At 34.1% G+C, this 23586-nt stretch overlaps 1 protein-coding gene across 3 annotated transcripts in view; it reads right to left on the bottom strand.

The window, feature by feature from the left end:
- The window catches only part of DCC (DCC netrin 1 receptor), a 1044138-nt gene that overhangs the window by 516192 nt on the left and 504360 nt on the right, over positions 1-23586 (bottom strand). For all 3 annotated transcript variants that reach the window (XM_019721869.3, XM_074339961.2, XM_074339962.2), the window contains exons 4-5: positions 11778-11928; positions 10079-10215 (exon numbers count right to left, since the gene is read on the bottom strand). In XM_019721869.3, the coding sequence (XP_019577428.3) occupies positions 10079-10215; positions 11778-11928 (288 nt within the window). The remainder of the gene's footprint in view (positions 1-10078; positions 10216-11777; positions 11929-23586) is intronic.

Below are 23586 nucleotides of genomic sequence, written 5' to 3'. Positions count from 1 at the left end.
CTTTTCTGAATAACAAGAATGTGGATAAAATGAGAAAGTTTGGAGATTGAGCATTGTGTACAAAGATATTTGTTTTCTCTCTCACAGAAGGACTAAATAAATGAGACGTGATTTTTTTTTTTTTTTTTCATATACAAAACTTCAACAGTCAGGATGAAAATCCAAACTCAATCTGAGAGAGAAAAATCTGCATTTCTTACATATTTCTTAAATGCTCAATTCATGCCGATTAGTACACAAGATACTGAGGACATGACGATGACTAAGATACAATCCTTCCCCTTGAGAAAACAATTTGATTTATATGTGATTACAACTCACTGTATGAATTTCTATGGAAACTGTCTAATCGATGTGTTAAGTGTTAACAGTGGAATTAACAAGAAATTATGGAAGCTCGGGAAAGGGAGAGGGGTACCACCTGGGTGCAGATAATGTCAGATCTAATCATCAAAAGCAGTGTGCCTACATGACACAATGTCACCGTAGAGAACAAAGCAGACGAATAAACAGTCTTTGTGAACAGAAATATTTTCACGCAGGTAGCCAATGACTTCAAGTCGCCCTCAGCAGTTTCTCTGTGTGGCATTCTGTTTAGCCTGTTGCTACGAAAGTGGTATAACTCACCCCACACACAGACATTCATAAAAGACATTAAACAGCAATGAAAAGACAAATAATCCAATTAAAATGGGCAAAGGGTCTGAATAGACATTTCTTCAAAAAAGATGTACAAATGGCCAAGAAACCCATAGCAAGAAACGCAATATCATTGGTTGTCAGGGAAATAAATGTAAACCAAATCCACAATGAGACACCACCTCTCACCCACTAGGCTGCCTAGAGGTAAAAAAGTTACCCAATAACAATGTTGGTGAGGATATAGAGAAACAGAAATGCTCACACATTGCTCGTGGCCATGAAAAATGGTATAGTTGCTTTAGAAAACAGTCTGGTAGTTCCTCATAGAGTTACCATATGACTGACCAATTCTACTCCTAAGTATATAAAAGAACTGAAAACATAGCTCCACACAAAAACTTGTACGCAAATATTTATATAGAATTATTCATAATAGGCAACAGGTGGAGACAATCCTAATGCCCACTAACTAATGAATGGATTAATGAAAGGCATATTTACACAATGCAATATTATTTGGCCATAAAAAGAAACAAAGACTGATACATACTGCAACAAGGATGAACCTTGAAAACATGCTAAGTTAAAGAAGTAAGTCAAACACAACAATTTCTATGATCACACTCACATGACATGTCCGGACTAGGGAAATCTACAAAGATAGATAGTAGATTGGTAGTTGCTTAGGATTGTGGGTAAGGCAGGGGAAGGAGGGAGAACAGGAGAATATGAAGTGAGAGCTAAAGGGTATGGGGTACTTTCTGAGGTGACAAGGTGTTCAAAAATTGACTGTGGTGAGATACGGTTGTGTGTGATTATACTGAAAACCATAAAACTGTACACTTTAAATACAAAATTCTACGCATGTGGATTACAGTGAATGATATCTTGATAAAACTGTTTTTCTTTTGTTTGTTTGTTTTTGGTTTTGGTTTTTTTTGCCAAAGAATTAGGCAAGAAAATTATTGCATTTTCATTACATATTTGTGGAAGGAGTGAATAAATGAATCAATCAATGTACAGGTAGAAACTCCAAACACTTTAATAGAGCCCATCATTGTAAGACTTATGTTTTCAACTTTGTGCTTTTTGCCCTTCGGTACACTGCCACCAAGTGGTGGCAGGAACCTTGGGAATACGGTATCAAGTTCAGGTGTATGAATATCAGTTATACTGATGCTTTCCTGTTCAACTCTACCAGATTATACTAAAGATGAGTCCATACCTTACTTTGTAAAATTAGTGAAATGATGATGCCTTCATATATTAAAAAATAAATCAGGAAAAAATCCTTAGAACATATATCTAAAGAAATGGCATGCTTTGCCTCCCTAGTATTTGAAAACTGGCAAGTACAATGACACTAACTCTAGCTAACTTTAATTAAAATACATCTGTTTAATTTAGTTTGAGTCTTATCGCTGTATCAAACTCCTGGGATAATGTGTACTTCTGGTACTTTAGGTCAACTTTGGCATGCAATGCCCTTTTGGGCAGCTTTCCACCACCATCAGTAATTCTTCTAAACCACAGATGGTCAATTCACCTTGCTGAGATTGTTGGAGCTAATTAAAATCATAGCCTTAGATTGTCTTTTTCTTTTCCCTCTGGTGCCTCAAATTCCTTTCTTATCTATCCAAGAAAGAAAAAAAAAAGAGAGAGAGAGAAAGATTCATAACCATCTCAAGGATAAATGCAAAACACTGTTCAAATTGTTTTCTCCAATGAAAGAGGGAAAAGAGTGGCAGTCCACATAGTAGGCCTTCAAATAAATATCTGTGTAATAAATAAGTAAATCCTGCCACTAATCCAACTAGTATTCCCATGGCCAAATATAATTGCCATTGTAATACTAAATCATTTATTACTAACAGTCTGAACTTACTATTTCTCTTCTTTTAATACATACATGCACTCAACAGAATCTTCTAAACATCATTTTGGATGGAACTTTTGCATTCTTATGACAGCTATGATCCCAGGTGAGGAAAGTTAAATAAGAAATCAACACAATAATTGGAAGAAGCAGGTCATAGATGATTTTGAATATTTAAAAATTCAATTCTGCCTTGTGTTACGCACTTGTATCTGACATTTGGGATCAAATCCCTACATGGAAAAACTCTTAGCTAATTTCAACATGATCCATTTGGCAATTATTTTGTGAAGGATAATCATTATCAAAACTTATCTAAGGCACTGTTTTTATGACGATAATCATTAAATGTGATGGGTGAGTGAGGTCACTGCTAATAAAGGCCAATTACAGATAGACATGCAATGTAAGGACCACACTTAGGCAGTGATGTTGTAAATTCAGGAGAACTCCACTCAAAGAGTTACACATTGTAATAGAAGGATAAATAGCACCTTAATTAATATATTTTATGATAACACTTTTCCATTTATAGCTATGTACCTGAGCCTAAAAACCAACAAGAGAGCCATCAGCAAGTTTACAAACGAGGTAATTAACACCTTAATGGGTGTGGGGGGACAGGGGAGTGCATGTACCTCTTACTCTCCAAACAAACGGATGGGTCAATTTCCTACTTGGACAATTACACATGCTCAGAAATTAGCAACTAATATCACATATTTTTTAGTTTAAAATTTATAAAACTAAAACATATGCAGAAAAAAAGGATACAAAGCCATGTCAATGTTTAATTATCATGTTTCCTTCCATTATCAGACACATCTGAGAGTTGATCGGCTATGAACACTTACGCGCTTGTAGTAAATTGGATTTATCTAAGAATTGATTTAGAAAAGAAAAAACACAATTTCCTCATAGCTAATGGTATACTTACTAATAAAATGGGAACTGATCATTTAAAATAATAGGATCTAAAAAGAAAGTAGTACCTTTTACTCAGAAGTTATTAAATAAAGATGTGATGATGATATTGAAGAAAAACTAAGATAGGAGAATATTAAATTTATAAGACACTTGGAACTACACATAACCTAGTATATAAACAGATAAATGTGTTTTGATTCATTGCTATTATAAGAAGGACTTTTTTTCACACTCCGGGGAATTTAGGATTGTCAGTATTAATAATATGTAATAAATATTGCCAATTTACTTTTCCATTGTAGCTCATGTCTCTGCAAAGTTGATCAAGAATCTTTTAAACAATATAATGCATAGAACAACTACTATTTCTGTGATTATATTAGTCTGCCATAACTAAATACCTTGGTGGCTGGGCGGCTTAGTCAACATAAATGTATTTTTCAAAGTTCTGGAGACAGGAAGTCTAAGATCAAGCAGGGTTGGTTTCTGGTGAGACACTTCTTGGCTTGCAGACTGTGCCTTTTCTCTCTGTCCTCACATGTCCTGGTTTCTCAGTGAGAGACACAGTGCTCTGATGTCTCTTCTTATAAAGGCACCATTTCTATTGGTATAGAGCCCCACTCTCATGACCTCATTTAACCGTAACTGCATTCTTAAAGGTCCTATCTCCAAATACAGTCATACTGGGGATTAAGGCTACAACATATGAATTTGGGGGAAAACAATTCAGTCCATAACCATAGTCTATGAAAAAAATCATGAGTATCAATGGAGAGTTTATACAATATTTGGATAGAAAGTTAGGTGACTTACTCGTATGCATGATGCACATAGAATTGCAGTTCTTATGTGTAAAGCTCAGGTGAGCAAGAAAACAAACCGAGGGTTTAAGTGGCCAAGATCCACGAGACGTGGCATCTGTTTTTAAGTTTCTCCTAATATATTTGGGAATAAAGCATGAATAGCAGCCTGTAGAGGTATAGAGAAAAATATACACTGTCTCACATATTTTGATATCATCCTTGCACAACAAATCTACTTTTTTGTATATGTTTCTAAAGATTACTTGCCAAAGAAATGTCTGTGTATCATTAGGACATCATTGTATGAGTCCCCCACGATTCATGCCAATTTTGTAGGGAACTGTTATTGCTATGTACATGTATAGATGAGGAAAATTAGGTGTGGAGAGAGTCCATGGGATGTTTTAACATTTGTGGTGTTTTGTGTTATTTTGTTTGTTTTTGTTTAATCTTTGCAACTATACTTTATGCTTCTCATGAGGGCTGGAAGAATATCTTATACGTATTCCTTTATTTCCCAGAGCACACAAAGCTACGCCTTGCTATTCTGAAATCTCCCTCTCCCAATTCTCACACCCCCAGCAGTCACTGGTTCCTCTGAGGAAGTCAATATCATTCTTTACCAATTAAAAAAAAATTGAGGATTATAGAGTTAAATAACTGGCCAAGATGAAACAGCAAGTGAGCCACAATTCAAAAATCTATCCATGTCTTTCCTTTGCCTTTAAGATAAAAATCTAACCACTTTACCAAAATATTTAGGATCTATACCACTTTTCCAGTCCACCAGCAGATCGCTTTTGTGCCCACAATCTTCTGTCACATCTATCATTTCCCCTTGCCCATCACTTGCTTCCTTTGCCCAGTTACTGCCCCCCCGCCCAGACCTCTCTCCCCTTGCACCTCTGTCCAACACCCCAACTCCAATTCTCTCATGTTAGCTGAACTTTTTATTCAGGGCCCGTCACCTCCCTTTTTCCCAACTGTCCTCTGGGTTCTTAGTAATTGCCACCTTCTTGTCTGTTGACCTAACAAGTCCTTGAGGCGCGGATCTCTGTCATACGCGCCTTTCTATGCCCAGAGTCCTTGGCAGAGCACACAAGAGGCACTCAACTGTCGGTTGCTGCTTTGCAATCAATTCTGTGGTTCAGTTGTATATCTGGGGCTAGAAACTGTAATTGGTTAGTTCCCTATATACTCAGCCATCTTTTTTATTATTCAAAAGCATTTTTGAAAGAAAGTGAGCTACTAAGGTGGACTTTTCCATCCCACTATATCACAAAATAATGGTTTTTTTAACAGGAATATTTAATTTCCCCCATGTATCTTAAACTGCTTTCTTCTGAACTCTCTTTCAAGATCATTTTTCTAAACCTTTCTGAACAGCTTGACCTATTCTCTAACCATGTGCAGGAACAGTACATTATTTAATGGTTGAGATAGCCACATGCATTTGAAAGAATATGGGCATGGATTCTGAAGAGAATTTTTCTTAGAAATAGAGAATAGGTGTGCATTGTGCATATATTGTATACATGCACGTACACATATATGTGCTTACGTATATACACACAGGTAGACATATATATTTATATGTAATATATATTAAAATATAATTTAATATTCTGAATCTACTAACGTCAGATTAAAGAAGATATCTGAGTAAGGTGTACATGCTTGGGTCAATAGAGAGAGCCCTTCTGAATACATACATGACACAGGGATCCCTGTTTCTTAAGGAGAATCTCAGGCAGGGGTAACACCTGCCTCAAAGGACTTCGTTCCAGAAATGTTTACTTGGGAGAAGTATAAACTCAAGCACTGTGTGAAGTGATATGTGCTACTTATGTCGTGGAAGATATGAAGCACTCTTACATCTGGTTTCCAGCTTTCAATGATGTGCAAAGGACTGACCTAGCAGACTTATTTGTGTCCTGCAAAGTCAGTTTGTGCCAAGTCTAGCCAACATTTCTCTAGAAAGTTAATAAGGCAAATAACTGAACAAACCCACACACAAAGGTAAACTTTTAATAGTATATTGTTTATATTCCTGCAAACCACTTTAAAAAGAATTCTACAATCCTTTCTGGAAAGCTCAAAAATGTTTTCATTTTCTCATGTATGTTAGACCTAATGGCTTCTACTGAAGGGTAAACTTTCCACCTCTCTCTTTGTGTGTGTATGAACACTGCACAGAGCTTGTCCAAGGTCAGAGACTTTATTGGTTAAAGAGCAAACTTTTTTTACAGTATGCATTTATGCACTGATTCAGACAATGAATAGATCTAGACCTAAGGAGAGGCAAATCTCCTGAATGTTATTAAAGGTTGTCTTGCTGCACGTACGGGGGTGTGCATGAGGGTGAAGATGGGTAGATAAAGGAAAAAATGCAAATATTTTCAGAAATGGTGATTATAATTCCTGAGTCAGGAAGAGGGACATTTTGAAAATAAGAATGGACAGAATACCTCTTTTGAGGTCATTTTTCAAAGGAAGAATTTTAAAGAAAATCATGGCACTAGTAATTTAAACAAAATGGAAGCTGGTAACAGTGTTCAGAGAGACTCACTCTGCGTCCCCCTCCCCACGACCTCTCCTGCCACCACTGCTTTAGGCTTTGTCTTTTATGAGAGTAGAGACTATCAACTCTTCATATCTTTACAGATTTCATGTTACATGCAATATGAAAAAAAATCTTATTCAGAAGTCATTAGAGCAATTGATTGTATAAATTTGTAATTATACTGAAATCCCATTGAAGCCAGATTTCAAACCTTTTGTAGCCTTCCCAGAACCTAGTGCAGTACATGTACTTAAAATATGTCCTCCGGTACTATATTGATGGCTATTCTAATAGGTCAGAAACATTAACATAAATGGTTATTAAGAATACCTTCATAAATGTATTTATATGTTATTTGTCTTAGATAAGGTTGTCCTTTCTAATATAGATTTCTCCAAGAGGTTTAATTATTCTGGAACTTTCAATTTTCATTCTATAATATAAATGCTTTAAATTACATTTAATGTATATTAGCCCTGAAACTTGTCAGAGCATTTCTCTTTATCTTGTATATAAAATGATACCCTAGTTGCAAAGTCTGTTAGTTTTTTCAAGTTCACATTCAAAGCCAGTCTAAGTGCAAGAAAGGACCACAAGTTGAAAGAGTCTGATCAAATATATAATTAAAGTTTATAAGCACAAGCTTACATTTCTTATGGAATTTTATCTTATAAAGAATTTAAATTATGCTTAAATTCTTAAAAATGATTAAAACTAAATTTGAATAAATTTGACAATGAAGTTTTCTCCTTACCATCCACTTAAAAAAAAAAAGTAATAAATTCTATTTCCATTTAAATTCAGTCCTGCAAGATGAGCTTAACCTTTTATCAGAATACGCACAGACTCTGTCAGAAATTTTACCATATCAACATTCATATTAAAGCCTGGATAGTTAATAGTTAACAGTATTATAACCACCTCCAGAATTAAATCATGCCTTCTGCAATAATTAGACATCATTCTAGGTCTGTAGGAAACCTTTAAAATGTAAACCCAGTTACCAAGAGGATTCACCCCCGCCCCCTTAAAAAAGACCCATGTTATAAGCACAGTTCCATATATTTTTTTAAAAATTAATAATGCTTCTAATTTATAGATTCAACGTGTAATTAATTATATTCAAGTTTTGGAAATACAGTGGTTCATTTAGAACAAAAACGTAAGTGTAAAAACAACAAAGCCAACAGCCATAAAGAAGGACTTTATAAATCTAAAAATAAAATAAACACCAACAACAAAATACACACATGCAGCATACACAGCATAGTTACTATTCCTTCTATGTAAAGAGTTACTACAAATCAACAAAATAAAGATGAATATTTCAATAAATGTATAAAGGTTAAAAAAATGATTGATAACCAACTAACAAAATGTAAAATGCTAATGTCCAGTAAAATCATAAAAAAGAAATGTGAGTTAATTGAGGATGAAAATTAGAATAAAGAGACACCATTTTATAAAATTTTAGATAAGTAAATATTAGAGGCTGGGAAAAATGTACTCTTTTGACGAGGGGCAAAATCTTGCACTGCTGGTAGGATTAAACCATTTTGCAAAACTTTTCCTTAGAATATGTGCAAATAAATGCAAATAAATGACACACATATGTAAATTCACATATATATTCATATATACGTATATATATATATACATATATGATCAGCTCAGTGTTTTTTTAAATAAAACTTGGAAACAAAATGATTCTCAATAATAAACAATGGAGAACATACACATGTACACCATAACAGAGAGGAAGATGCCATGAATATCAATATGTGTGCAAATATGTATGTCTGTGCATATATTTCTTGGCTAATAAGTGTAGTCTTAGAAATCAGAATTCATATACATTTGTCTTAGATATCAATGAAGTGTTATATATCTAAATATTGTGCACTCATTTGATATAAAATTTGACCTCATGTATTTGCAGTTAGAGGTTTACCTATTATCACTATAAATTCTAGCTCATTCCGTAACTGCATTTGCTTTATGACCAGTAATATACATTTCAAGATAACTTCTATGGTAGCCATTCTGTGTTACTGTACTTTGATGTTACAAATGTCAATTTTTTTTTCGACAAAAAAATAAAAAAAATAAAAATAGCATATAAAATAAGAGTAAATGAAATTGTTGCCATTTTAAAGACAGATGATATTTTACTTAGAATAACGCTACCTCTGAAACCAAAGAATTAAAGTCCTTTTCCTATTCTTAGTTTAACATTTATGGTTTGATCAAAGAACAAACAACTTCGCTGCCTTACCCATCATAAACATTATTACCATGTCTGCAGATGAAAGCAGTTTCTAAAGCAAAATGGATAGCAAAATAATATTATGACATAGTCTAGCAGATGTAATCAGTGTACCAAACCATTTCATTTCTATTGTGTAACTTTTAAAGAGTCTATGATTTTTCCTGGACTCTTTAAAAGATATAAAGATTTATTCTATAGGGAAAAATCCAAAGACTGGTAGACAATTTTTTTTTTTGTTGTTACAGTACAAAGCAACTGGAATTCAAATGTTAAGGTGCTTTCTCCAAACGACATAATTCAAATGAAAGTGGCTAGAAGAACTCTGGAGTAGATGATAAAGTCTGTGTTTGTTTGAATACCTACCACACGTAAGAATGATTAATTTGCAGTGACACACAATGATCCCGCTTTTCTGAATAATGTGAACCTATTCATGCCCCTTAAATTCCTTTACATTGGATTCTTGCCGTGCAAGTTCTTTAGATGTATTTGATTTTAATGTTTCACTTTCAACATAACATCTACAGTATTTCCATATTAACAAAACAATTTTACCAACACATCTGAGTTTACTGTCAGAAACCCTGTCATCTCAAATGACAGCTGACTTTTCCATTCAGGTGCATAGTTTTAATGTAATTTATCACACTCATTTCTTTCTTCATTTATTTTCCCCAGATAATATGTTTTGGGACCTCTCATTTGTTATTTAACACATTTTTTTTAAATAATAATTTTTGGTAGGTTTCAGTTGTATCACTGGAATAATTAGATTAAAGAGTGGTGATCTGGGTTTTAATCAATGAGCAAGTATTCAAACACTTCATTCAATCTCTATGCAATTAATCAAAGTAGAGAAAAGATATGTGTGGAGTATTTAGACTTTACAATTTCCTACTAAAAAAACACAGGAAGCAATTTGGTAATAAGCATTTAAAGTGTCACAGTGATATACTTTGAAGAGTACAATGTAAACTCATCTCAAGCCATTCACTTACCCAAGACTGTGAGCTCTGCAGAGGCACTAATATTCTCATTTTTGTATGTGACAACACAGGTGTAAGTTCCGCTGTCATCATCTGTCACATTGGATATAAGCAAGTTGCTTCCACCCAATAAAGAATACTTTCTGGACCTGTAAGACATAAGGCATAGACACTGAGAGTAGATTAACAAATACGTATATATGGCAAGGTACTCAGAGGTTGAAATGAACTTCACGGAAGTTAAAATTATAAAATTGGAAAGACTTATTCAAGGTAAACTATTCCCATTGGAAGTCTGTGTGCAGTGATCGAATAAATGAAGTAGATTATACTTGGAACTGATGTTAGTGCTGAGAAAAAAAATTACAGTTCGTCTAGGCCAGTTTTCTACTCTGGGTTTGAAAACTCCAAGGTCCATAGAAGTGGTGCCTCACAGTAGAAGTCAACGCCATGTCATGCCACTCAATTTAGTAATCTTTGTACAAAGCCACGTGTCATACTTCACCAAGAATAGCTGGGTATATTCAGAGAACACATCTTGACACACTAAAGATGCAAACAGATTTCACACTTGCTTTAACATTCTCAGAAGTATTTGTGATATAACCACGTCTTGGGGTCCTCACCTCACATACACTAACTCACTCCCAAAACTCAATTGAGTATCTATTTCTCAAGTCCATTAACCATAACTGCACAAGGCTCTAAATAAATGGTTAGGTGAGGCAGTTTTAAGTATTAGGAGAATCCTCTTGTCATAATTTTGAACTTATAGCTAATGGACTCACAACTAGCATCAGTAGATTTTACCAGATGAAACATTAATTTTGTTAATTTTATGAGGGCATAAATTTACAGGCTTGTGGAACATTTGTTAATTTGTGATGTCCTATTTGAACTGGAATTGTATTTTAATTTTTCATCATTTAATAAATTAGTTCAACTTCAACTTAAAAAAAAAAAGGAAGTATTGTGATATCATACCTTACCATATGTTGTTGTTATATAAATAAGTATTTGAGGCAGATGCAATTTAAAGAATAACTTATTGTCCATGAATACATTTCATCATAGAAAATAAGTGTGCTAAAAAGTAGTACGCCAGAACTCAAAATCAATGAAATTAATTTCTTAAGTGAAATCCATTTAATTAAAATATTTTAGATTAAGTGTTCCATTCTGTTAAGAGTTTACTTTCTAACCATGCCTTAATATTAATGTCCAGTAATTCAAAGCCAGCCAATTTCACCACGTGCCTTACCTGAAATATTTGTTAGAACACAGATGGTGAGATATATAATTGGAGTTTTAAAAAATGCACAGATGTTATATATTTGAATCTTATATATTTGAATACATTTGAATTCAGGAAATTTTGGTTTCTTAAAAACTATTTCACACTCTTTATCACATCCTTAGGATGAAATCTTCCCAATATCTTTGCTGAAGACTAGTTGGGCAGGACCATCTCAATGGCAATCCTGGCTTTCTAAATTTCCTTCCCTAATTGACATCATGGATTTTGACTTTGTTCCCCATTCCTTTAATCCAGTGGGTAAATGTCTTTCATATACTGTATAATGTCAAGGAATGCGGGGAAATATTCAATTATTACGAAAAAACCTAGCATTTCTAGATACTTACGAGTATATCAAATTAGAAAGAGATAAACAATAACATATATTTCACAAAAGTCCTCAATTCATAATACCTGAGTTGGACGACTTCCTCTCCTCGTAGCCAGGTAAAACTCGGGGGAGGATAGCCAGAAACACAGCACTCCAGGACGGCATCTTTCCCTTCAATGGCTACTACATTGGATGGTCTTTGCAGAAAATACAGCTGCCTATGCAGCCCTGGATCTGTGGGGAGAAATCACAGCATCACATCTTTTATGAAAAACATTGCAAAGATAAATGATGGAGCACGAACCATTTTTTTTTTTTTCCTAAAAAGACACTGTGATGAAGACGGACAGAAAACATGGAAAATGCCAATGAAACTTAGGAAATAATCTCCTAAAAGAGTTTTTCCATCCCTAGTTTCTAGGATTGTGATAGAACTTTCTTAGCTATTGATGACATCGTGGGATAAGGCAGAAGGAAAAAGAAGTCCGTCACTTGGGCTACAAGCCTTGTTGATTTATCATCATTGAGAACAAGACAATATTATCAGTAACTTTTCTAAATGTTATTATACTAAACTTTTTGATATATTCAGTTTGCCTTCTACTAATATCTATTCCATTTCCTTCTGCTTTGTTTATTGCTTCTGTGGATTGGGAAATAAGATAAACATTTTAGAATTTGGTTAAATAGCATACAAATATAGAGGTATAGAATAAAGAAGGTACTGAGAAAATATCTTCTGTCTTCAAAAAATAAGTTACCCAAAGTTTGTTTTTTTATAACAATAATTTTGGCTGTTTCTAAGCCTTCTGCTTATTTTTAATTTTTAATAACTTTACAAAGACTGAGTTTGTCCTTACAGCTGAGACTCTGGGTAAATGAAGAGCTCCTGCATCCTTCTACTTCACCCAGTGCATTTCCTAGTTCTGTATATACAACTTACTCGTCTTTACTAGCAGGCAACTGAAACAGTGTCTATTCAACCTAAGGACTCATTCCATTCATCTTAGAACTCATTTGATTCACCCTTGCTAAGATTATATCAGGTGGAATAAGGGGGAAAAAAATCACAAAATCATAAGCACAGGGCTTAACACTGTCAAGAGAAAGCTTTGTGGGAGTTAGAGCTTCTCTTGTGTTTACCATATAAATTGAACTCTTCATGCTTGGGACATACCAATAGAAGCCTTATAGTTAGGTGGGCTTGGAGGAAATCCTCCCAGCTGTAGTAACATCCTCTGACCTGACCTGCTGACTAAATTTCTATCACTTAAAGTTCATTTGTTTAAGATGCTTTATTTCCAGGTCCCCATTAAAAGCCACATCCCTCTATGAAGGTTTAATTTAGGCTATTTTCAACTTAACACATTAAATGGAATTAGCATTCAATTGGTTATTTTACAAACTCAAAACAATATTGAAGCAAAGAAAATGAGGCAATGAAATCTTAAAAACTAAGATGGGGATGGATGCAGAATTGCCAAGGGTGATTAGATTTAACCATTGTGGGTCATAGTGTGGACTATGGGTGATAAAGGAAAAAGTGAGGTGGGAGGAGATATGGGACACAAAATAACATTGTTATTCATCCTTGGCCTGACCCAACTCCATACAGGTTGATTACAGATAAATAAAAGAACACCAATTCTCTAGTTAATAGTTGAGATAGCAATTGTCATCTGAAGTAATATTGGGGTGAACAAGGGGAAATTCACAGTTTCTGGTTGTTACAGCAACAAAAATAAATATTCTTCACAATGAAAATATTGAAAGAATTTTTTAAATGTGTTAATCCTTATTAAACCAATATTGTAAAAAAATATCTCAAAACTTTAAAAAATTGCTGGTGGTATGTGTCACTTTCCTTTTTGAAAAGTGACCTTTCAAATCAAATGAAAATGGTTTGAAAAATAGTATTACTTAAAAATAAATTTCCTGAAATAAACAGATTCCCAAAATTTGAAACTAAATTTCTATCACAAATAGCTACCGTTATAATGGAGACCCATCCATTTGAAATCTTTCTTCCACCCTGTTCCTCAGTAGAAATGTCTCAGCTACATATACTGTAAAATACTATATACTATATATTACAGTATACCACACAACATACTATAGTATACTGTACTATAATACTACCCATAGAAAACATCAAGTAGGACCTATGTAATTTGCTATTCTAGGGAAATTTTACCTGGGACCTATGTACAAAACTACTTATTTATCCATGGAAGAACCAACATTTCACCTTTATACTTTCTTTTATCAGAAAACAAAATCATGCAACACAAAATGGTTGTTTTAATTTGTTATTTTCTATTTTTATTTTTATTTGTAAAAAAATTAAACAAATAATATAGAGTTCCGATATACTAGCTCCCCATCCCTAGATATTCAGTTTCCTTACAATTAACACCCTACATTAGTGTGGTACATTTGTTACAATTAATGAACTGATATAGGTATTAATATTAACTAAAGTCCATAGTGTACATTAAGGTTCACTGTTTGTGTTGTACATTCTGTAGATTTTAACAAATGCATGTCATGCATCCAACATTATAGTATCACATAGAATAGTTTCAACATCCTAAAAATCCCAAGCTTCCGCTATCCATCCCCCTTCACCCCTACCTCAAACCCCAGGCAATTACTATTTCTATACTTGTGCCTTTTCCAGAATATGATATAGTTGAAATTATACAGTATTTAGACTTTTCAGATTGATTTCTTTCACTTAGCAATATGCACTTAGGGTTCCTCCATGTATTTTTGTGATTTGATAGCTCTGTCTGAAAAAAGTAATAGCAGATAAGCCCAGTGCTACCTAAACTACTAATATTTTAAAATAGACAAAATCCCAGCAAGTCATTTTGTGTATCTCAGTAAACTGATTCTAAAGTTTACATTGAAAGACAAAAAGCCCAGAATAGTGGGCACAATACTGAAGAAGAAAGTCAGAGGATACGCACTGCATGACATCAAGACTTATTATAGAGTTATGATAGTCAAGACAGTATTATGTTGGCAAAATAGTAGGGAAATAGATCAGTGAAACAAAGTAGAGTTTCCAGAAATAGACCCACACAAATATAGTCAACCGGTCTTTGACAGAGAAACAAAACCAAGTCAATGGAGAAAGTATAACCTTTTTAACAAGTGATGCTGGAACAGTCGAATATCCATATGCAAAAAAAAAAAAAAAAATCTAAATGCAGACCTTATATTTTTGCAAAAAATAACTCAAAATGGATCACAGACCTAAATATGAAACAAAACTGTAAAGACTTCTGGAAGATAACATATGAGAAACCTAGGTTATCTTAGGTTTGAAAATGAATTTTTAGGTACGTTGCCTATAAACCAATTCATGAAAGGAAAAATCGGTAAGTTGGACTTTGTGAAAATTAGTAATTTCGTCTTTGCAAAAGACAATGTTAGAGAATGAAAAAATAAGCCACAAACTGAGAAAATACTTGCAAAATACACATCTGATAAAGGACATGTATCCAAAATATACAACAAACAGTTGGAACTCAATGATGCAAAAACAAACAAATCAATACAAAATGGGCAAAAGATCTGAACCAACAGCTCACCGAAGATATACCGGTAGAAACTACGCATATGAAATGTGCCCAACCTCATATGTCACTGGGGAATCGCAAGTTAAAACAATTATAGGATACCTCTAGACACCTATTAAAATGGCTGAAATCCAAAACTATGGGCATACAAAATGATTATAAGAACGAGGAGCAAAAGGAACTCTCATTCATTGCTGGTGGGAATGCAAAATGGTACAGCCACTTTGGAAGACAGTTTGGGAGTATCTTACAAAGGTAAACATAGTTTTACCATACAATCTAGCAATTACACTTCAAGATATTTACCAAAATTGAGTTGAAAAGTTATGCCCAGGCAAAAATCTGCACATGGACATTTATAGCAGATTTGTTCATAATCACCAAAACTCAAAGCAATCGAGGAATGGATTTTTTTTTTTTTTTTTGCATATGGATATTCGACTGTTCCAGCATCACTTGTTAAAAAGGTTATCCTTTCTCCATTGACTTGGTTTTGTTTCTCTGTCAAAGACCGGTTGACTATATTTGTGTGGGTCTATTTCTGGAAACTCTACTTTGTTTCACTGATCTATTTCCCTACTATTTTGCCAACATAATACTGTCTTGACTATCATAACTCTATAATAAGTCTTGACGTCATGCAGTGCGTATCCTCTGACTTCCTTCTTCAGTATTGTGCCCACTATTCTGGGTTTCTTGTCTTTCAATGTAAACTTTAGAATCAGTTTACTGAGATACACAAAATGACTTGCTGGGATTTTGTCTATTTTAAAATATTAGTAGTTTAGGTAGCACTGGGCTTATCTGCTACTACTTTTTTCAGACAGAGCAAAAATATTCCAGATTACTTCATTCTTGACCTGGCCCATTCCAGTTAATCTATTATCTTGTGGCTAAATAGGCACTGAAGTTTGTGACCCTAATCATATGTATGGAAATGTCACCTTTTGGAAGAGAAATTTGGTTTCATTTCTCCAGACATATTCCTTTGTAATTTTCTAATTTAATAAATTACAATATTATGGAAGTTCCCAAATTTTCTTATAGAAATGTTCTTTTGTTTGTTTGTTTGCTTTTTTGTTTTGTTTTGTTTTGTTTTTACAGAGGATAATTTATTAGAGGCAGGAGAAGAGGTTGAAGCTCCCAAGTGGTAGGGGGTCCCGAATGGGGGTGCTCACTGACTAAGGCAAAAGGCTGCTACTTTTATACTTTCCCCTGCCTGTTTGGGGAAGGGGGCTGGAGCCTTCTAATGGAATTCATCTATTAGGTTTGTCCTGTTTTCTCATCCTAAGGGATTAACGAATCAACCCGTTCCTATCTATCAGATCTGCTCCTTTATCCAGCCAGAAGGGATTTGAGATTCTGACCTCAAGGCATATTCTCATGTCTCTGAACTGGAGTGAAGGAGACATAGAAATGTTCTTTAATAGGAAATAGTTCATAAGTTTCACAACATCGCGATGGATAAAATATGATCACAAATTATTTGAGTCCTCCAATTCAGAAGTGACGGTCTAGTTCTCTAGGATGTAAATCTGGCCTGGACCTGGATCTTGCTTTGACCAATGGACTGTGGTAGGAGTTATACAGTATGTGTTCTGGAAAAAAGGCCTCAACAGGCCTTACAGTTTCTGACATGTCTCTTTCTGAGACTACCATGTGAGTTAGTCTAGCCATCTGGTCCTCCAGCCAAAAACCAGCACCAACTGATAGATAAGTGAAGTCATCCTGAACCTTCTATCTCTGCCAATTGCGTACAAGTGAATCAAATTGTAACCAGCTGAGAAACTGCTAGTATAAATTCCAGAATTAAAAGAGATAATAAATTATATTAAGTCACTAAATTTTGGAGTGGTTTATTATGCAGCAATAGATAACTGAAATATATACGTGAAAATGAAAACAACAAACAAACAAAAATCCCACCAATTTAAATTACCAACTAACCTTTGTTGTTTGTTTGTTGTTTTAGTTTGGTTTTTGGTTTCTGTTTTTGCACTACCAAGGTAATAATGGCTATTTACAGAGACATTATCAAACTTGACATCTGCCTTATTTTTCTCCTTCGAAACTTTTGCCTTATTTTTCTCCTTTGATTTTTTAAAGAGTAGCATCAGGAAAGTGTATTTATGTTTTAAAATAGGGAGGATAGTGATACAATTGTCAAGGTTATCTTTGTGTGATTGCATTATGGGCAGTTTTTACTTTGATATTTGGATTTTTCTATATTTTGTAAATGTTTTATAAGAACATACATTATTTTTAGAATAAAGAGTTATTTTAAACTCTAGTGTCCTTACCATATGGGAGCTAACTATTCAGATCTTTTTTTTTTTTTTTTTAATTTATTTTTTTAATTTATTGCGGTGACAATTGTTAGTAAAATTACATAGATTTCAGGTGTACAATTCTGTATCACATCATCTATAAATCCCATTGTGTGTTCATCACCCAGAGTCAGTTCTCCTTCCATCACCATATATTTGAACCCGCTTACCCTCATCTCCCACCCCCGTCTTGATAGAGTTATTCAGCTAATAAAACATGACAATTTTTTCCAGTGAATTAATGAACATGATTTAATCATAGCAAATGACAACAGTTTGTAATGTTATATTTCAAAAATTGGGTGAAAGGTACACAAATGGTCATTTTATTTTTATTCTTTAAACTGTACATGTTTCATACGCTGCGAGGTATGTGTACCCTATTTTAAAATAAAAATGGGAGGAAAGTGCAAGGGTGGTTTCTAGAAAACATTTGACAATAGCTTTAAAATCAGACCAGCAAAAGTTAATTTCTTTTTCTAATGTCATATTTTTATATTAAAAACTCCAAAAGCAGAATTTTTAAATACGATGCTTATGGAAGTGAATGCACAAAATTACACAACCATTTTTTTCTAAATTGATTACAAGCAGTTGTGATTCGCATGGACTAAGATTCAAGCTTTTTCCCGTTTGGGGAAAATGTTGGCCTGATTGTGGGACCCCTCATTGTCATCCCACGGGCAGTACAGCGAATCCTCCTAAGGAGCAAGAGGATAGTATGTAAATAAAGGGCAAAGAGTCATTACAGTGATATTGATCTCTGACACACACAGACTGAGTGACAATCGGGAAACACCTCAAGCCAACGTGCTGCCTTTGCTTACCCTTCCTTTCTCTTTCTTTCTTCCTTCCTTTCTTTTTTCTTTTCTCTGCTTTTCTTTTCTTTCTCCGTCTTCCCCCCTTCTCTATCTCTCTCCCCCTTTCTTTATTTCTAACTTTTTAATAGAAAAGTTGACCTACTTTAGCTTAATTTGTTATCTGAGTTAGAAAGGACTGATCCACAATCATAAGGAAAATGAATAGTAACGTAAATTGTGGCTCTCAAACTGTTTATACTCTTAAAAATTATTGAGGACCCCAACCAGCTTATGTTTATGTAGGTTATAGCTATAAATACTTACCATCTTAAAAGTAAACATGAGAGATTTTTAAAATATTAATTTATTTATCAAATATTTACTTACATCTCAACAAAAATAAGATTTTCTTTAAAACAACTATGTTTTCCAAAATAAATATATTAGTGAGAAGACCTGCAGTACTTTAAATTTTTGTACATTTTTAAATTGGTTTTAAAAAGTGGTTTAATAGAAAATAACTAGATTGTTCTGTTGCTTTCTGCATTTGCTTTGTTCTAATAGGCTGGTTTGGTTGAATTACTTGAAAATAATCTGACTTCGAACAGATATGTAGGTGGAATAAGGGAAGCATATTTTAATAGCCTTTTCAGATAGTTGTAGATTTTATCCTTTAGTTCTACATCAAAACTCAATAAACAGTTTCTTGAAAGTTAGTTGTAATGTGGAATCTGACACCATATCGATAAACACTTCAAGAGTACATATGCGATGCTATATAAAAATCCATTGGTCTATCTTGCATTTTGAATGCATCTTTTACCCATGCATGATTTTGTCACATCAATCAATGCATTTGGAGTGGTACACTGAATTAAACAGATCTTCCCAATGTTGACACATTTCATTATATAGTATCAAAAAATCTCATTTGTTACTATCACTACCAATCCCATCAAAAAGGCCTTTTAATGTTGAGAAGCTGTCAAGATCCCAGTGGCAGATACAAGTCTTCCAAATTTCTAATTTAACCTAAAAGCTTGAATCCATCCTTGGCAGCAAATACTATTTTCTTTGAATTGACTAGCTCACTTCATTCATTTTTGAGAAAATGTGTAACTAGGCCCCAAGTCTGAATAGCTAGAGTTTTTCTGTTGATTGTCCTTTCAAGTAGAAATGGTGTTCCACGAAAAAAACACACAAAAGTAGCTAATTCAGCTTGAAACTCAAATGATCACAGAAATGTGCACTGCTCAAAAACCACCATACTTAGATATCCTTTGTGTGTATTTGCCATTTTGACTTGCAGACTATTAAAAAGGTATGCATTTAAGGATTGAGATTTTATATAATTAATAATGTTTACTGTTTCATCGAAGACATTCTTAAGTCAACATAGTGAAAAAATATTATCATTAAAATAGGTTTCATTTCACAGATCTTCTGAAATCATCTCAAAAAAGGCCATGGGGCCACACTATGAAAAGTGATGTAGACACAGTCTAAACAAAGCTATTCTTCTGAAATGCTCAAGAAGCCCACTTCCTTTCAATATGGGAATAGTTTTGCATCTTTCAAGTAGAAATTGATAAATGAAATATACTTTCTCCTCCTTCTCTTCTTCCTCTTCCTCCTCTTCTTCCTCCTTATCATCATGAACATAATTGTTTTGCATTTAAGAAAGCAGTACAATAAAAGAAATAAAGAATTTAAAAAAGAAAGAAAAAAAAAAGATGGCAGTACAAAACTTAAGTATTTCCAGTCACTGTCTTTGATTAATAGATTATTAAAAATTAAGAAGCATCTTGGATGATATAACCTGACACATTTACCTACACTTCACAATCGGAAATAAAATCACAACTGTCTTCAGGGTTTAGGTCCTGAAGAGGCACGGAGAAGGCATACTAGTGAAAGTGGAGAGAGCGGTTTCTGTTTAAAGGCACTTACATAAATACATACATACATACATACATACATACATACAAACATAAACTTTCTATTAGACCTTACACTGGACAACTTAACTGAGCCTCTGAAGCCAGCTGGAATCTATGTTTGACTCCCTACTTTCACAGGTTTTCCCAAAGGCCTCAGGGCTACATCTTTTTGACTTCCCTCAGTATACATAGGCAGGTTGACTATATAAATTACTAAAGCTGGGACATGTTTTAGCATGAAAGGTAATGCTCTTTATAACATTCTAAGACATTAGGTGTGACCTAGACTGTCTTGGGCAAACTGGAATGCATGCAATCCTGTGATGACAATGACTTTCTTTTAATGGGGCCATTTTCCTAAACTATTTTTTAGGAACAGCAACACTAAACTTACATGGCTGAATCTAAGGAATAACTGAGGTATAGATAAATGTAATTATGGACTGTCGGTATCTGTGTCAGAAACAAATAAAAAAAATACTGCTTTGCACAACTGAGTAACTGTCTTCCTTAAAATAACTAGTACTTGCTTTTCATGTTCATGCTTTCTGAATACTAAAACCTTTTTTTCCAATTGGAAATGAATGGGCACTGCAGGAGACCATGGGGTATTCTCTTTGATTTCTTCCCAGGCATAAGAGTCACAAATTAATTTAAATTCACAAAGCTAGTTTCCTCTCTCTGCACCCTCAATTTCAAGCTAACCTCCTGTTAATGCGCTGGCTCCTTAGCCATCCACCATCTAGTCCCATTTTAGCAAATTCAATAGCTGCCATGTGTCTTCAAACACAAGTACGTAGTATGCAGGCATACACTGTTTTATTGTACCCCCTTTATTGCACTTCACAGATGTTGCATTTTTCACAAATTGAAGGCAAGACCCTCCACCAGCAAAGAAATTATGACTGATTTTATTGCTATACTTGCTTTATTGTGGTGGTCTGGAACAGGACCCACAATATCTCTGAAGTATGCCTGTAATGTGTGCACGGAGAGAAAAATTCCAGGAAACTCTTTCTAACTCTATGTTTAGAGTGTCTTTTATTAAAAACCAGCCTCATCCAGGCTGATCACAGGAATCAAAATATATTTAATAAAATATTGAAAACTCCATCTGGCCAAAAGCCAAAGAGCTTTGAACAGAGAGAGAGAAGGGAGCCATTTCTCAGGAGCTATTATCCATTACTGTATGATTCTATTACTTGCCTTCCTCATTTACACCAATTCAGTGCTAAAAATGGCATTCCCTCTCTGTTAATATTCTTACATCTGTTCTTATTTCCTCTTTCTTTCTCCATGTACACACACACATTGCTATTTGTAGTTACAGCTTGGAGGAAGAAAGGAGTGTCTATTCTTATCACTGGCATATGGCCATATCTCTGTCTCACAGGCAAATTTTGAGTCTATCGGTTTCATTTTGCAGCAAGTCTGAAGGAAGCGATTCTTTCATTTATAGACTTTTAAAAATTTTTACAGCTGACAGTAGAATCCCAGAAAACAAATATTGCTATTATGATGTATCAAAGTTAGTGTAGAGAGCCCAGGAATCTTCATAATTTATATAAATGCACAAGGCAGCATTTAAAACTTTCCAGAATAGTTTTTTTGTTTGTTTGTGTGTTTTTTTTCTTTTGTTGTTGTTTTTTTTTAATAAAGAATCAAAAGTATTTGGAATATTTCCTATTTGGTCAATGTTGAATCAATAAACATGTGCCCATAACTCTTGACTAAGTATATCTTATTATTTGTATGTCACCGGAATAAACTGATGTAAAACACAACCAGAAAAGAAAGCTCTACAGGTCCTCTTATTAATTTTTGTGACTTCTGCATTCACAGGTCATAGATTTGGCTTCTACCTACTCTTAGAGAAAGCCTCTTTGTGGATAAGTCAGGGCAGACTGACCCTTTAGTGACCTACTCAGGGCTGCTAAGTGTCATCTTCCCAGTAAATGCAGAGCTAACCATATGTCAGTTTCAGTAGACTTGGGGCAAGACTGGCTCTCTCCCTTTCAAGAAATCTTCATTCGTCCATGTGGACAATTCCAAGTATATTGTTTTTGCTTGTGACTTTATGTGAAATAGCAACCTATCAAAGAATGGGAGTTAAGAGGAAATAGTATAATCAATATCTAACATCATTCAAGGTCAAGGATGAAAATAGAAAAACTAGTGGATTTGGTGAGGGAGAGATCTCTAGTGACATCAGAATGATAGATACGCAAAAAAAAAAAAAAAAAAAAAAAAGAAAGAAAGAAAGGAATAGGTTTCCCCAGTATTCCAGTACTTTGAATTTGCAATCCTCAGTATTATTGAGGTCTCCCAAAATAGCACTGGAAGATGAACTTATTTTTAAAAAAATTAAAAAAACAAACAGAAATTGTCTATCCATCGTAAGTCAGTGCAGGCTTGCTAACATATTAGACTGTGTGCATCTGAGTGGAATTTCACCAACATCATGTTAAAAAATGGTTACCTCAGTATCTAACACTGGTTAAAAGACCTGACCTACAATAACTAATTCCTACATAGTATGATTGTATATTGGTTTTTGTACTCTGCCAGGCTCTGGTTATCAAAGAGGCATCTAAAATTGTCATCTGGGAGAAATGAGAACACATCATTACATGGAACTTGGTCAATTCACTGAATGGTCAACTGTATGCAATAAATCTTCTTTTGGTGTGCTCTTTGTGACAACATTAAACAACTTAAAACTATTTTTTTTAAGTAATCTAAAAGTAGGACCATCTCTAATTACATTGGTTTTGGACCCTTCGTTTTTGTATTTTAGTATGGCATTATGGTTTTTAATAATTAGAGTTTACCTAGCAAACTTGAACTCTTAAACGCTGGAATTATAAAGACAGAGTTGGGGATGAATGTGGAATGAAATAATAAATAAGATCCTTGGTAATGAGAAGATTTGGAAAGGCTAATCTAGTCTAACCTCTCCTTTGAACATATAGAGAAACTAAGAATTTTAGAGGATTAGATGAGTTGATAATGGCTAATAAAGATCAAATACCAGAAGTCTTATTTATTTTCTAACTCCTGTTTCTAAGCCTTGCCTCTTGCGGTATTTCATATAGCAAAAGAAATGATGCTGTTGGAAAGATAAGAGTGGGAATCAGGTAACAAGGAGTTACAAGAAAAGAAATAAGCTGCAGGAGACTCTGGCATCTGGATGTAAAAAGGAAATGCAGAAATTAGACAGTACCATCAATAAATAGCA

Source organism: Rhinolophus sinicus, chromosome 4 (genome assembly GCF_057876585.1).
Source record: "Rhinolophus sinicus isolate RSI-liver-muscle chromosome 4, RSI-T2T, whole genome shotgun sequence".
In the NCBI taxonomy this organism is placed as follows: domain Eukaryota; kingdom Metazoa; phylum Chordata; class Mammalia; order Chiroptera; family Rhinolophidae; genus Rhinolophus; species Rhinolophus sinicus.
Note: the sequence above shows the minus strand (reverse complement) of the source record. Positions and strands in the feature narration are given on the sequence as shown.